General features: G+C 39.3%; 1 protein-coding gene across 9 annotated transcripts in view; it reads right to left on the bottom strand.

Moving 5' to 3' along the window:
- SRRM1 (serine and arginine repetitive matrix 1) overlaps positions 1-14,895 on the bottom strand; it is a 29,424-nt gene extending 14,529 nt beyond the window's left edge. For 4 of the 9 annotated variants that reach the window (XM_043909263.1, XM_043909268.1, XM_043909265.1 and 1 more), the window contains exons 1-9: positions 14,747-14,895; positions 12,031-12,120; positions 11,610-11,732; positions 9,342-9,512; positions 8,307-8,422; positions 5,681-5,884; positions 4,972-5,166; positions 4,562-4,681; positions 2,237-2,505 (exon numbers count right to left, since the gene is read on the bottom strand). In XM_043909263.1, coding sequence (XP_043765198.1) covers positions 2,237-2,505; positions 4,562-4,681; positions 4,972-5,166; positions 5,681-5,884; positions 8,307-8,422; positions 9,342-9,512; positions 11,610-11,732; positions 12,031-12,120; positions 14,747-14,767 — 1,309 coding nt within the window. In that variant the 5' untranslated portion in view covers positions 14,768-14,895. Of the gene's footprint in view, positions 1-2,230; positions 2,506-4,561; positions 4,682-4,971; positions 5,167-5,680; positions 5,885-8,306; positions 8,423-9,341; positions 9,513-11,190; positions 11,321-11,609; positions 11,733-12,030; positions 12,121-14,746 lie in introns of those variants that run through there. The other 5 variants (XM_043909261.1, XM_043909262.1, XM_043909267.1 and 2 more) reach the window with 3 other exon arrangements.
- Between the last annotated feature and the right edge of the window lie 212 nt (positions 14,896-15,107).

Here is a 15,107-nt window from a genome sequence, read left to right as displayed (position 1 = left end):
CCTCCAAAAGTTTTCCTTCTTTCCTCCCACTCCATCCGCCCACTAGTAACAGTAGAACCTTACGGCCCTGATTGGTAAGTGCCGCATGAAACACAAAAGTAAAATGTACCACTTTCCAATGGTGTCACTACTCTAATTAGCAGTGGAGACAAGAAAGGAATTTCTGAAATCACACTATCAGCTACAGAAGCTGAAAAACTTGATCCTGCCTTCCATCTCTCTCCCCTAGCAATCAAAACAGGCATTTAGGGGTAGGAAAGCTGGGAGACATTTTTCAACTGAGAACCCAAATTCTAGTCCTGGCTGGTTGACCCTGAACAAAATCACTTAACCTGAGAACCTGTTTCTTGATGAAAATCTCTGAAGTCTTTCCTAGCTCTGAAATTTCAACACAAAGAGTTGGGATCCCTTTACTATAAAAAGCTATTTATCTCCAAGTAGTTAGAACCAATATTCAGCTTCAGTGGACAAAAGGCAGCCTCTCACTACACTGCCCACAGTTTGTTTCTTTGGTTGGATTTTGCCTGGACATGGAAGACCTGTCCCATAAGCTCCAGAAATAAGTGGTCCTTTGTCTTCCACCTTCATTTCCCTTCACTGTGACTTGTTTTCAAAAAGCAGCAGTCTACTCTTTCTGACAACATATCAAAACAAGAGGTGGTACCTGTGCAGACCCTAACAAAGGTAATAAATAATGCTTAATCAACCTATTTAATAAGGATTCAGTCCTTCCGCTGGTACTTTTATTGTGCTCTGGTGATACGATGTGAATAGAAAAATCATAATCTGATATATGTCTGCAAGGTAACATTCATAACATTTTTTTTTTACTAGACAAATTTCTAGCTCCAGAGAAAGGAAGTAAGTATTCAGAAGTGCAAAAACTTCACCAGAAAAGAAAAATAGGTCAGGATAATAGGCATCAGAGCTGGACACAGTGAGTGGAAACTCTTCAACAGAAAGTAATATGGGACATGATTATTATGAAAGTAAGTAATCCTAAAACACCCATACTTAAGTCTGAATCTGGAAGACCTACAAGTCTCTGTTTTTATCCAGCTGTCAGTCTGATGAGTCAATGCAACAAAAATGACTGCATCATATTCATGTTATCAGCAAATTAACCTGTTGAAGTTCAGAAATAATCTATACATTACTCTCTACATATTACCATCATCTGACAGTACCCTCACCCCTCACTCTGATAGCATGTCTACACCTCACACTAACAGACTTCAAAAAGCAAAATTTGTCTTTCTACATATCACCACATTGCAGAGTTGTGGGGCCAGGGGGTGATGGAGGGGTGGACACAAACCAAGCAGCAGGGTGCTGATTAGAAATGCTGCTCTCGTCAACCTCATAAAAACACAATAGTCAAGATTTTGCCTGGGATATCCCCGTTTTTTTCATTTATAACCTGAAAACTTAAATGTGATCAGAGCAACCCCACTATATATTAATCTACAGATTGCTCCTTAAAACTCAGTTACTGTAACAGTTCTTTTATGATCTCACCCTTTCCCCTCTACTCACCTATCAGGTTGTTTATTATTCCAGCCCTAAGTACCAGAGGCTCAACTCAAATGGATACCATAGTTTTTCTCCATTGTGTATTTAACGCTTAAGAAAGAAATGCCAGCAGACCACAACCTTCACTCAAGACTAACATTAGCATTCTACTTGCCTGGCAGGATCATAAATTCCTCAGAAATCAATTTGCAGAATAAAGCAAGGACAACACTCAGAAGAACCTTGCCTAGAGCCTAAATTAAAAAAAACAAACCAGCTTTTAGGAGGACACCATGTCCCTCCCTAGGGAGTACAATGTGGTCACAGAAAGAATTAAAACAGATTATTAAGTCCTCAAGTAAGATATCAAACAAAATATCTGCAGGGTATAAAAAAAGTTAACTGGTCTCAGTAATAAAATGATCCCTTTACCATGACAACACAAACTTCTGGTAAGTTACCCCAACTCTTAACAGCCCACGGCTGGTAATAGTACATTTTTTCCACCTACTCAACGCCAGAGGGCAATGCTAAAAACAAAAGCATTTTACATGTAAACTCCATTTCAGCAAACCCCCAAGAGCTTAAAGCAGGAAAGAAAAGGTGAGAGTCTAAGCAAATTTACAAAAAACCTGACACAAATATTACCCAGCTATTTCATACTTTGAAGGGAGTAGGGACAGCATGAAGAACAACATACTGTTTTTGCGATTTTTACCTTTACCTGAAGTTCTCCCTGGAGAGACAGAAACACGACTTTTCCTTGTACGGTTTGACTGCTGGGGTGTTGGGGAATGACGAGTTTTTGGTGGCGGAGTAGCTGGAGGTGATGGCCTATGCCTTCGCCTCGGAGGACTTGCTGAAGGAGATAACCTACGAGTTTTTCGAGGAGGGCTGGATGTCCTCTTTGGAGGTTTCTTTGGCGGTGACCGGGAACGAGACGAAGATGATGATGAACTACTCCCAGACAAGGATGCTGATGAACGCCTTCTTCTGTGGAACAAAGTACTCATGTTCATTAACTGCACGCTTAGAGAGAATGACCTTACAGGTATGTATGCACAGTTTACACAAAAATACAGCTATTTTTATCCAACTTTTGAGTTTATGTAGCTAAGCACATAAATGAGTTTGCTTTTTTAAAAAGGTGTGAAACAAAACCATAACCCAGGATAGGAAACAGCTAGTTCTGAGACTAACTAAATAACTTATTCTGATAAATGCTTCTGTTTGAGAGTTTTCTTCCCCATAGTTATAAAATGTCAAGTGCTATACAACTAACCGGTCTCTTCTCGCCTTAGGAATAATGAGTGTTTTGGAGTCTGCATACAAAATTGGGATGGCAAAGTATTTTTTCATTTAATAACAATGTCAAGCAACCTTTTATGTTGCATTAAAAAAAAGCACAATATTAGGAATTCATTTAGCTACATAAACTTAGAAGCAGGGGACTCTCGAATTCTGCGGCAAAATCTGTGGTAAGTTCTGTTGCAATTATGTGTACCTGCAGAATTCACCTTTGGCGGAAGAATTCCTGAGAACCTGAAAAAAAGAAACCCTACCTTAAGTGTGAGACAAAAACTGGCTGAAAGGGAATCTTACACAATCTGCAAATTATCTTGACTGCTAAATGGCTTAGTAAGCAATTAAAACACACTGTTTGCAAAACTCCAGTATGAGAAGTAGCTGTTTCCACTAATCTTATACTACAAAGCACCAGCATTACTTTTCTCCTAAGGAGGAGCAAGAAATTTTAGAAAAGTGGGATGCCTAAACTGACTGACCATTTACATCTTTAGTCTCTTTACTAGTAACATCAATGCCATAATTTCTAGTAGTATTTATAAAAACTGGTCCAACATATCTTGACAACTCCTCCCTGAAAAAAAAATACTGTCTCTTTTGTTTGTTTCTGTTTTATTTTGGCCACATTGCAAGGGTTGTGGAATCTCAGTTCCTCAATTGGAGATTGAACCCGGGCTACACTAGCTAAAGTGCCTAATCCTAACCACTAGACCACCAGAGAATTCCTCCAAAATATCTTCTTTAAAAATATGGGATTCTGGAAAACTTTAGACTGCAGAAACAAAACAAAATTACAGAGCTTATTATCTCCAAGTTGATTTGGGCCTTGAAAAAACTTAAGAGACACAAAACACAAAAAATTCTGTCCTAAATATAATCTGAAGCACAATCATCAGTTCCTCTAAAAACAGGTGAAATGCATCGTCAAGATGGCACAGGACTCTGCCACCAGAACACTATACCTCTACTCGAAGCAGGTGTGGCAATAATCTTTTTGTTAAAAAAAGTGTTCGATCCTAACATTTACCTTATGCTAATTTAAAAATTGTTTTGAAAAAAGAACACCAGTATTGACAAAGTGACTTTTATGCCAAGTCTCTTCAAAAATAGGACCAAACTGCCATTGATGGTTATATCTACGGAATGAGACTGTAATTTTTAAATCATTTCATTTCTACTTCAACTGTTTATCCTAAGTACTCATCATTTCTTTAATATGAAAGAAACATTAAGGTATAATGGATTATTTTAACACTCTAGCATTTCTGCCTGGGAAATCCCATGGCAGGCTACTGTCCACTGGGTTGCGAAAGAGTTGGACACGACTTAGTGACTGAACAGTAACAAAACCAGTTTATTGACTCTATTATCATCTATATTCAGAAGCTAACGGTAATTAAAAGCCAAAGGGAGAAGGTGGACAATTCCCTTACTTGGTAAGATTTCCTGGTAGGGTCCAAAATGGTAAAGATTAACACAAATACCCAACAGGATGGTGAATGTCTTGTTTTTTTAATCTTTCAACACTGGATAAGTGCTATCACTCAAAAATAACAGCATTACACCTCAAATGAGGTATCCCTTCATGAGACATTACCTATTATTACTCATGAGTTCTTTTTTTTTTTCTTTCCTGAAGGAACACTAACTCAAAGATTAGCCTGAAACAAACACAATGCACTTTGGTACACCTGACAGCTCCAAATTTAGAAAAACCACCCCCCCCAAACCCCCAAACCCTCACCGTCTCACTGGAGATCTACTCCTTCTATGCCTTGGGGGAGGAGGCATTCGTCTCGGTGGGGTTCTTCTTCGAGGAGAGGGTCGTCTTCTTGGGCTTGGCCGCCTCCTAGGCGAGTATGATCTGCCACGACAGAGTTAGAATCTGAATAAACCATACCCAAGGAATGAATTCCTTAGCATAGTTTTCTCAACAGCTACATTTAAAAAATGGATTTCAAGGGACACAATTTTTTATTTGTACGGAGATTTTTAACAGAACATAGACAGTGTTCTCAAATCATCTCTGGAAATCCAAAACATAAACCTGTGCTAAATTATTTTCTACAGCTTTGAAATAATTTACCTAATTCTACCTAGGAGAACAACACATAAAAATTCAAGATCTATTCAGATCTTAAAGCCACTACTCACCTTGATCGAGATCTATGGCGCCTTCTTGGTCTAGTATGAGAAGGAGAGCGAGAACGTGTCCGGGATCTTGACTTCGAACGTGTCCGAGATCTTGGTCGGGTCTTCTCCTTTTCCTTTTCCTTTTTGGAGTTTTTCTCCGGAGAAGGTTCTTTAGGTTCTAGTACTGGTTCAGTCTTGGGAACTTTCAGGATGTCACTGTGGGGTGGGGGTGGGGGATTGGAAAAAAGCTTATTTCGTGCCTTTTCTACTCAGACTCCTAAGTCTTAATACAGGGATATGAAAAAGTTATTTCTCTCTTTAAAAAGTTTTCAAAATCTATGAAAACATCTAGAAAGATATATACATCACTGAAATCCAGAGAACAACTAACAATTTTAATCACATGTATTTTTTAAGAGTGCAAAGTTGTCCATGATATGGGGAATGGGGGGAGCAAGTTACAGTATATAAAATGTCTGAAACAACACAACCAGCAGATAGCAGTGGTCACCTTTGGGTCATCTTACTTATACTTTACTATAAAATTTGAACTTCTTTTCAACAATTTAACTTTATAATTTTAAAAACCTGTAAGGAAAAAAACAAAAACAACAACAACAAAAAACCTGTAAGGAAAACAAGTTTACATTTCTAACTCACAAGTATATTTATTGTGACTTAATAACAGCCTAAAACTGTGATATTTAAAAATGAATTTTTATGTACTTGCCTAGTAGAAGTGGCCTCTTGTACTGAAGGTTCTTTTACTTTCACTGATGGCTCCGGGAGCTCTGGAGTTTTTTCCTTCTTCTCTGGAGCAGGGGAAGGACTCCGGCTTTTGGTTCTGTGACGGGGAGATCGAGAATGACTGCGCTTTCTCTCTCTCCTGACAGGGGAAGATCGTCTTCTAGGGGAAGGAGATCTGGATTTGCGTCTAGGATGAAAGCAATTTTTTTTTCAGGTTTTTTAAATAACGTGGACCAGAGAAAAGGTCAAAAGAAGTGAGGTTAACCTTTTAAGTTACACCATTATTGTCTACACCTGTGCAATTCCCTAAAAATACAAGATACTCTCTCACATTTATTTAGTAGGAAAAGGGCCGAGAGAACACCAAAAAATCAAGCAAATGAAGGATAACAACATTCTCTACTCTAACAGTTATAAGTGTTAATCACTCAGTCATGTCTGACTCTTTGTGCCTCTATGAACTGTAGCCCACTAGGCTCCTCCGTCCATGGGAGTTCTCCAGGCAAGAATACTGGAGTGGGCTACCATTTCCTTCTCCAGATTCTCTTGACCCAGGGATTAAATCTGCGTCTCCTGCATTGCAGGCGGATTATTTACTGTCTGAGCCACCAGGGCAGTCCCGTAACAGTTCTAAGAGAGGAACATATTGACCTAGGACTCTAGATTTAGGTTCTTAATCATTCCGAGAGTTGGGAAGACCAAAGGACAACTTTTTACAGGAAAAGGATGTGTAAAAGGAATGAAATACGTAGTAATAAGAAAGTTGCCTGTTGAAAGTGAAAGTCACTCAGTTGTGTCCAACTCTTTGCGACCCCACGGACTATACAGTTCATCGAATTCTCTAGGCCGGAATGCTGGAGTGGGTAGCCTATCCCTTCTCCAAGGGATATTCCCGACCCAGGAATCGAACCAGGGTCTCTTGCATTGCAGGTGGATTCTTTACCAACTGAGCTATCAGGGACACCCTGTATATAAATCAGATCTAAAAAAGCAGTTTAGATCTGGACAGATCCCATCAAAATTCATCATATACTCTTGGAATAACACAAAAAATTACTAGGGCAATTAAAGCAATATGCTCTTCAGAAGAGGATGAATATATCAAACTTGCCTAAGATAGCTTTTTGGGAAGAGAAGCCCCTTTTCCATTTCAACAGTAGTTTCCCTAACCTGAAATAAAAGAGTAAATCTGGTTCACTTCAAATAGTTACCACTATAATTTGTGCCTAACTCTAGATATACTGCTTCCCTGGTAACAGCTTTTAATATCAAGTATATCAATAAAAGGGACAAAGAAATTATCTGCTCTCTTTACTAATTCCAGCCAGCTAATTTATGAAGATATTAGAATCCTAAAAATGGAAAGCCTAATGGAATTCTCACCACCACAAATACACAAGTTGAATCATGGATTAAAAAATGGGAACCTAACCATAGTCTCAATGGAAGGAAAAAGAAAGCAAACATCTGTTTTGCGTTCAGTACAATCATCTAAGAAAAGTACAATATGAAGGGCTAGTGGGTATAGACTTCCAACTAAAAAAAAAAAAAACTAGAGAAGAAAGAGTTGGAGTACATCAAAGTAACTCAAAATAATTTAAAGCAATATGAAAGACAAGCCGAGATTTTGATTTAGGAATTAAGGGACTGACTAATTTACCTAGATTTTAGAGATAATTATTATAGTCAAATGATGATCTCTTAAAAAAAGAAATATCCTAGTCTGGAGGCAAGCCATAGCTCACCATGAAAACTGTATGATGGAAAAATTTCCCGAATTGTATTGTTAGCTTCCTTTTTAACTGTGTAACTTTCTGGGTCCATCTAGTCAAGGCTATGGTTTTTCCAGTGGTCATGTATGGATGTGAGAGTTGGACTGTGAAGAAAGCTGAATGCTGCAAAATGGATGCTTTTGAACTGTGATGTTGGAGAAGACTCTTGAGAGTCCCTTGGACTGCAAGGAGATCTAACCAGTCCATCCTAAAGGAGATCAGTCCTGGGTGTTCACTGGAAGGACTGATGCTGAAGCTGAAACTCCAATACTTTGGCCACCTAGTGCGAACAGTTGACTCGTTGGAAAAGACCCTGATGCTGGGAGGGATTGGGGGGCAGGAGGAGAAGGGGACGAAAGAGGATGAGATGGCTGGATGGCATAAACGACTCAATGGACATGAGTTTGAGCAGATCCTGGGAGTTGGTGATGGACAGGGAGGCCTAGCCTGCTGCGATTCATGGGGTTGCAAAGAGTTGGACACGACTGACTGACTGAACTGAACTGAACTTTATGGACACAATATTTTAATACCGAAGTTATTCATAAAACATTAGGTATGCACCATATGTAAAATAGATAGCCAATGGGAATTTGCTGTATGATTCAGGGAACTCAAACCAGGGTTCTGTAACAACCTAGAGGGGTGGGAGGGAGGTTCAAGGAGGGGAGGACATATGTATACCTATGGCTTATTTATGTTGATGTATGGCAGAAACCAACACAATATTGTAAAGCAATTATCCTTCAACTAAAAATAAATCACACACACAAAAAATAAAATAAAATAAATTCACATATAAAACCCAAAACATCAGGTATGCAGATTGTACCGTACCTTCTTGGGCTTCGAGACCGCTCCCTTTTTTCTCTGCTGCTTTCTTTTTCTTCTTTATCCCTCTTATCCTTGTCTTCATCTTGCTTTTTCATAGATGCCAACTTTTCTTGTTCAATCTGTAAAGATAAGGTTTTCAAAGTAAACAGCTGAACATTTGAGATTAATGAGCAAACTGAAGACTGTACATCTGATAAAAACCAATGTTATATATAACTGTCTTTCACCACCCCAATTTCACTTAACTGTCATTTCATCAGTCTCTGCTTCTCAACAAGACTGGTCTTTTTTCATCCATACTACAGACTGAATAACTGATTGGCCTGTAATGCAGGAGATGCAGGTTTGATCCCTGGGTCAAGAATATCCCCTGGAGGAGGAAATGGCAACCCACTCCAGTATTCTTGTCTGGAAAATTCATGGACAAGAGGAGCCCAGAGAGTTACAGTCCATGGAGCCACAAAGAGTTAAGACACAACTGACCACACGGCACTACAGACAAACTTTATGACGGGTACTGAATACTTGCTGAACTAAAGAGAATGGCTGTTGGCTGTTTTCAAGTTTACTAAGAAAAAAGAAATCATTTTCACATTTATATTATCCTTTTGTGATTTAAAATTATTGCCCATATGAAGAGCTTGTGCTTACCTTTTACACTGTTACTAAAGTTCAATTTTATTTTAAGCTAAATGTACTAGACACACACACGTATTTTTAATGTATATACATATGTGGTATGTTTTAAAATATATATATCTATATACACACACAAACATATATTTTAAATGTTTTTATATATATATATAATCTACAAAATTATTGGACTCTGGGACAATGACATTTTAAACTCATTGTTAGGGGGTGGGGGGTGGGGATAAAAGTGAGAGAAGTAGAGAACTAAAGCCAAACATTCAAACATATTACAGTAGAGAAAAACATACTGACCCTAGCCAGGACATGTAAAATTTGAAGTGTCTCAGCAATCTGGATACTACTCTCTCCAGTCAAACATTACAAAAAAGTAAAGGTCATTACCTGTCTCTGTTTTATTTCTTCCTTCTTCAGTTCTAGGAAAGCAGAAGGGATTCCAGCGATGTTTTCTTGTGCACTTAGGAGTAGGGGCCACAGTTCTCCCATAAATTCTCTAGCATTTTTTCCATTCAAAAACCCGGTCAGGTTGATTTGCATCATTTTCGAATCTGGATTCTGCAAAAAGACATGACAGGAAGAAAAACAGGTTACTCCAAAACAAACCAACCAACCAATCTAAAACTCACTTAAATTAGTATTTTTAAGTCTATCATAGGGGCTTAGATACATATATTCTTTACTATTTTTAAAAAATAGCTTTCCCTAGTAGTTTCTCAGCAATGTAATCTCTAGGACAGATTACCAAATTCTCTCTCTCACTTTACCAAAAGCCATCAGAGCAGCCCGTTAATCCTTTGTGGATTTCATTAAGTATTTTTAGACTATGGCTGTTAGTGGGCCTTACATTTATCAACTTTAAAAACCAACATGGAACATCCACAAATTCTTGCATTTACTAACAAGGAAAGTGTCTGCTTGTCTGGAAATTCTCCCTCATTGAGAAATAGAAAAGTATATAAACTGTTCACTTCTAACACTGTAGATAGCTTTCTACAAAATATCTATTGTCCAGTTATGCATGCACTCTGTAACTTTTGAAGACTAAGCTGAAAGTTTCACTTCTACATAAGGAAAATCTATTATAACAACACCTCAAATTCTCAACTGTCCACAAAGGGCTAAGAGGTCATTATTTCTCAGAAATAACTGGGTGTTTAAATGCTACATCTGTTGGTCAAGCAACAAGGTCCATATAACAAGCACAGCTCAATAGCACAAAGCAAGTACAGATTCCAGGTGTCTTCAGTTTCTTCTTGGAACCTTGGGGGTTTGGAATCGCCAAGTCCCCTGTAGAGAAAGATGTTCCCTTGGCTTGCTTCCGACTCCCTACTGCAACTCAACCACCTTGAGTTTAATGTTATATCATTTATCTAAATTGCAAAAGACGAACAAGCAATAATGAGTACACAACCACAAAAAAAGAAAAGATTGTTTAAAAAAGTTCTAAACTTTAATCTCATGCTCACTATAAGGGGAATACTACCAGATACTTAAGGTTTTTAAAATGCACTAAAATACAAATCAGTAAAGCATTTCTCCAATAAAATCTATCTTTAATCATCATTTAAAAAACTTTTTCCCATGTTCCTGGTTTTCTAAGTAAAATGCATACATTTTAAAAGAAACATATTCTTAAAATTAAATACTATTTGCAAATATTCAAAACAAAATGTAATTACCAAATTATGTCTTAAAAATAGAAATACCTTATCAGTTGAAATGTCAACTGTTCTGTCAAAACACAAGGGTGAACTCTTTGGGAAAAGTAAATTCACATTGGTATATTTGCCAAAAGGTTATATGGTGCATCTTACTGTCCTTTGGGTTGTCGTGGCATAACAGCAAACTATCTTATAATAAAATTGTTTTTAAACATCAATTCTATTGTCATCTCATATCTCATGTATGAAGAAAGAACAATTACATCAACTGGGTCTAACAATACTGTCAATTTATTTTAGTCTGAAGTTTAACTATAATGTAAACAAAAAATTCTGTGCCTAAAATGTAATCGATGACTAGCTGACATGCAGCTACAACTAAAAACTTTAGTTTCTTGATTATTTTAAAAACAATATCCAATCAAATCAGAATTGCCCCTCATGCTTCACATAAAAGTCCATCTCATAATAGTATTTTTAAAGAGCAGTGTACAGATTTACCCATTGCTCTTTCCTGTTTGTATTTTTTTGTTGTTGTTGTTGTTGATGTTCGGCCACTTTACACAACTCACCTCCAAACACACACTGCATCATCAAGGGAGTTGGGTCAGAGCGACATTGGGACACTCACTCTGCTGTGACCTAATAAGGTGATGGTGCTATACTTCAGACGCAAGGAATAACTTCCATTTTGGTTCAGGCCTTTTAAATCATAAATCACATTATCATTAGAAAATTGCTGTCAAAGTAACTTAACATGTAACAGCAAAATTACAAACAATAAGTTTGATTTTTCACCTGTGTAGCTTTCAAAACTATGTACCTTCACTAAACTTCCAGCCTTAATAGTTGTTTACAAAGTGAATTCTTTTCACAACAAACAATGTAAAATAACCCTCCTATATTTGTACTCCATAGAAAAATTCAGTTTCCATAGATTCACAAAATTATGTCACATATTCAGAAATAAGAGCCATCTGTATATTATTACCTTCACTTCCAGCTGGTTGAATATAAACTCAATCACAACATCATCTTCAAACCCAAGGATTTCTGTTACTCGTTTTGTTATCCAAGGCTTTATAACCTCCAAATTTACTTTGCTCATGTCCACCTGATAAAAGATGCAAGCAATTATTACTTAGTACAACTTCACAATCCTGAAAGAAAGCTCACATAAGAATTTTATTTAACAAAGTTCCTCTTTGGTTTAGCATGATACAATTTATTAAGAGCTCATTCTTATTTGCTTGTGCCAATCTCCAGGTGTTTGCTATTGTTGCTAAAAGATGGAAAATGTTTAATTATAAATGTTTTCCTAAGTAGTCATGTTACAGTCCAGCTCCAAAACAGCCAAAATGTTTGAATCAACTGTGCTATAAAAGTGCAGAACAGTTTAACCAAAAGAATACCTTTTTTTCTAGGCATTCTGCGAATTTCAGCTGCTTCAGTAGCTTCTTCTGTTTGTTGCTGAACCGATTATCCTGTTCTGCACTTGTTCCCTGTAGAAAGAGAAGCACATTTCAATTAAGAGCTCAAAGTTAAAATCCTATTTTTTATCTGCTAATGATGGTTATGACCTTCACAGTTTTGAAACAGGGTCATCAAGTAAACAGAAATATCATAGCTAATATTCACAGGTACAAAGTATATACTCTTTTCTCAACATAGTTAACATTTTGAAAATTTGACTGTATTTAAAAATTACAAAATAAAATAACAAAAAAATTACAAAATATATGCTCACTATAACAAGTCAAACACAACACACAGAATATAGCATAAACCTAACACCTCCCCCATTACTAAGTTACATTTGATGTATATCTTTTTCACCTCTTTCTAGGCTAAGACATTTAAGGTGGTTCTTGGTTTGTTTTTTTAAATGAGAACACACTGAAATATAGTAAATATTAACATATCCTTTTTAAACAAAACGATTAAGCTTCATCCTCTTCTGAAAGCCAGTAGCATGCTTGCAAAATTATTGTGACAATGCATATAAACAGGGGGGAAAGGAAAAAGAACACCCTGAGACCAAGCTGTGTTAGGTTGCAAAACTTTTAGAACTTGAGATGTATGAAAAACATAGTAGGTTAAACTCAATTTCTGCAAAGAAACTGGAAAAATGAGAGCCATCAAACACCACTTGGGCCATCAAGTAATCACTGTGAGTTCTGTCATTCCTATTGGCCCAATTAAACACGGAAATAGCTGGCTGAGCTATGAAAACTACCGAATGGTTCATAGAGTTGGCCACTGTCCCTTGGAAAGTGATCAAGAAAATTCTTTTAGGAAGGTAAAGAATGTGGATTAGAACCCCAACTCTGCCACTACGTTAAGTCATATGACCTCAAACTTACTAAACCTCTCTGAGAATGTTTCCTTACTTGCTAAAATCTATTCAATATCTCGCAGGGCTGTGTATATCAGAAATTATATACTTAAAGTAACTGGCAGATAGCAGTAGTCCAGCAAACGAAAGCTACTATTTCTATCTTACTACCTGAATGGCCGTGTACTAAAAGAATAACTGTCCTAAAATCTTTTAACTCAGCTTAAATCCAATCAATCCCCCTAAGGATTATATTGTACCCTTTTCTTACAGGTTTTTACCAACACTAAAAGCAAACCTCATTCGTAAATTTATCAACCGTCTTGCTCTTTTCCTTTGGGAATTTCCATGCGAAATAATGAAAATATCAAAAGAATAGGCTTGTGTTTTAAAATATTACAGTAACACTACAGGAAATACTCAGTACTTACTACAAAATACTTTGATACAATTTGCAGTGTGAAAATTTGATAAACTCAATCGAAACTATCATTACATAAACAACTACAGTACTGTTTGCACAACCTAAAAACAGTCATATAACTGGCTGTGTTAAGTCAAACGCCTGGAATAACACTCCAACATTTAATGAAAAACTAACACATTTAAAGTCAACGGAAAAGAAATTTCAACGCTAGTTCTGGAGTGTCAAGAGTTTTCTTTACTAAAGTCCCGGTCTTCCCCTCTTTTAACTTTTCCTTTAAACACACACACACACACACGCTGCATATTTCACACTCCAGGGAGTGGAAAGAGCCAACCTATATTCTGACTTAACCAACTGGTCTCTACACGGTCCGTTCAGCATTAAAAAGAACCTGCAAACTCTAGATCTCTTAGTGTCACTTGCCAAACCAGGATCTAGATCTCCACTGGGTGATCATTTCCTACACGAGTGAAAAAGGAGATGAGCAGGCTCCAACACGCGCTCGATAAATTATGGCCCCTGAGGGCCAATTTCGAGGCGTCCCTGCTGGTAAGCGATGGGCCCGCAGACCCTTGAGAATCTACAGGCATCTTTCCTCGAGCAGACTTTCAAAAGAGTAAAACAAACTGGAGAGGTGGGGGTACGGTGAGCGGGAAGGAGAAGCAGATCCATTCCATAACCCCGCCTTCATATACGCGCACTTTTTGTTGCGCTCTCTGCTCAGAGAGTCTCGGATTCAAACGTTCTGAACACAAAATTATCCGCGTTCCCCTCCCTGAAGAGATATCACATTGGGCGGGAGCTCCCGCGAACTCTGACCCGGAGCCTTCCCGAAGGCTTAGACCCGGGTTGGGGGTGGGGGTGGGGGGACAGGCGCCCGCTTTCTCAAGAAAAGCTGCTCAACGTCGCTTCCGGACCACGCTCTCCTGAGGCGGTACCCTCAAACCCGTAGTCTCTCAAGACCCTTCTGCATCCAGTCACCTCAGGGTTTCCCTCCGCCTCCCCCCAGGGACTTCCTCCTCGCGGGCCCACTAGGCCCCAGGACCCGGCGGGACGCGAGGCTCGGTCTGCAGGCCCCGTCAGGCAGGCCGGGAGGCGAGGTATCGCTCCCTGCCATTCCCGCCGCCATTTTCCGGCGACCGTCGTCGCCGCCGCGTAGGGGGGACGATTCCGGAGGAGGAGACTGCGCAGGGGCGCACCGGTCCCCGCCGCAGGGCAGGGGGGAGCGTCCGTTGCTACCGAGGATCCCCAGAATCTTCGAAGCCTCTGCTCGCCGGCTACCCCGTCCTGAGCTTAGGGGGTCCTGCCGGGCTTTGCGGATAACCCCCCCTCCAACCTCACCCCAGGTCCCCGCGTTCCTACTTACGCGGAAGAATCCCGCGTCCATCTTGCTGCCTCGCTCGGAGATCGCTCCCTATCCCAAGGTGCACCGCGCCGCCGCGACGGAGGGCGGGACCGGCAGGGAAAGCCGAGCGCCGGGACGCAGCGCGCGCCGCTACAACCCGCCCCTCCAGCCGACACGAGGCTGCGCCTGCTCAGTGTGGTGAGCGCCCGTCACACTCGCGCACGCGCGTTTTGTAAGGCGTGGGGGTTGCTACCGGGCTCTGAACCTCCCCATTGGCCGGTCCGTGAGGAGAGCCTCGCGATCTCAGCCAATGCAAGCGTGCGAGAGTCACTGACTTGCCCTGCCCTGCGAATCCTTTTGTGGTGCCTAACTAGCCCCGTTC

Source organism: Cervus elaphus, chromosome 8, assembly GCF_910594005.1.
Source record: "Cervus elaphus chromosome 8, mCerEla1.1, whole genome shotgun sequence".
NCBI classification, from domain to species: domain Eukaryota; kingdom Metazoa; phylum Chordata; class Mammalia; order Artiodactyla; family Cervidae; genus Cervus; species Cervus elaphus.
This window is presented reverse-complemented; position numbering and strand designations above follow the sequence as displayed.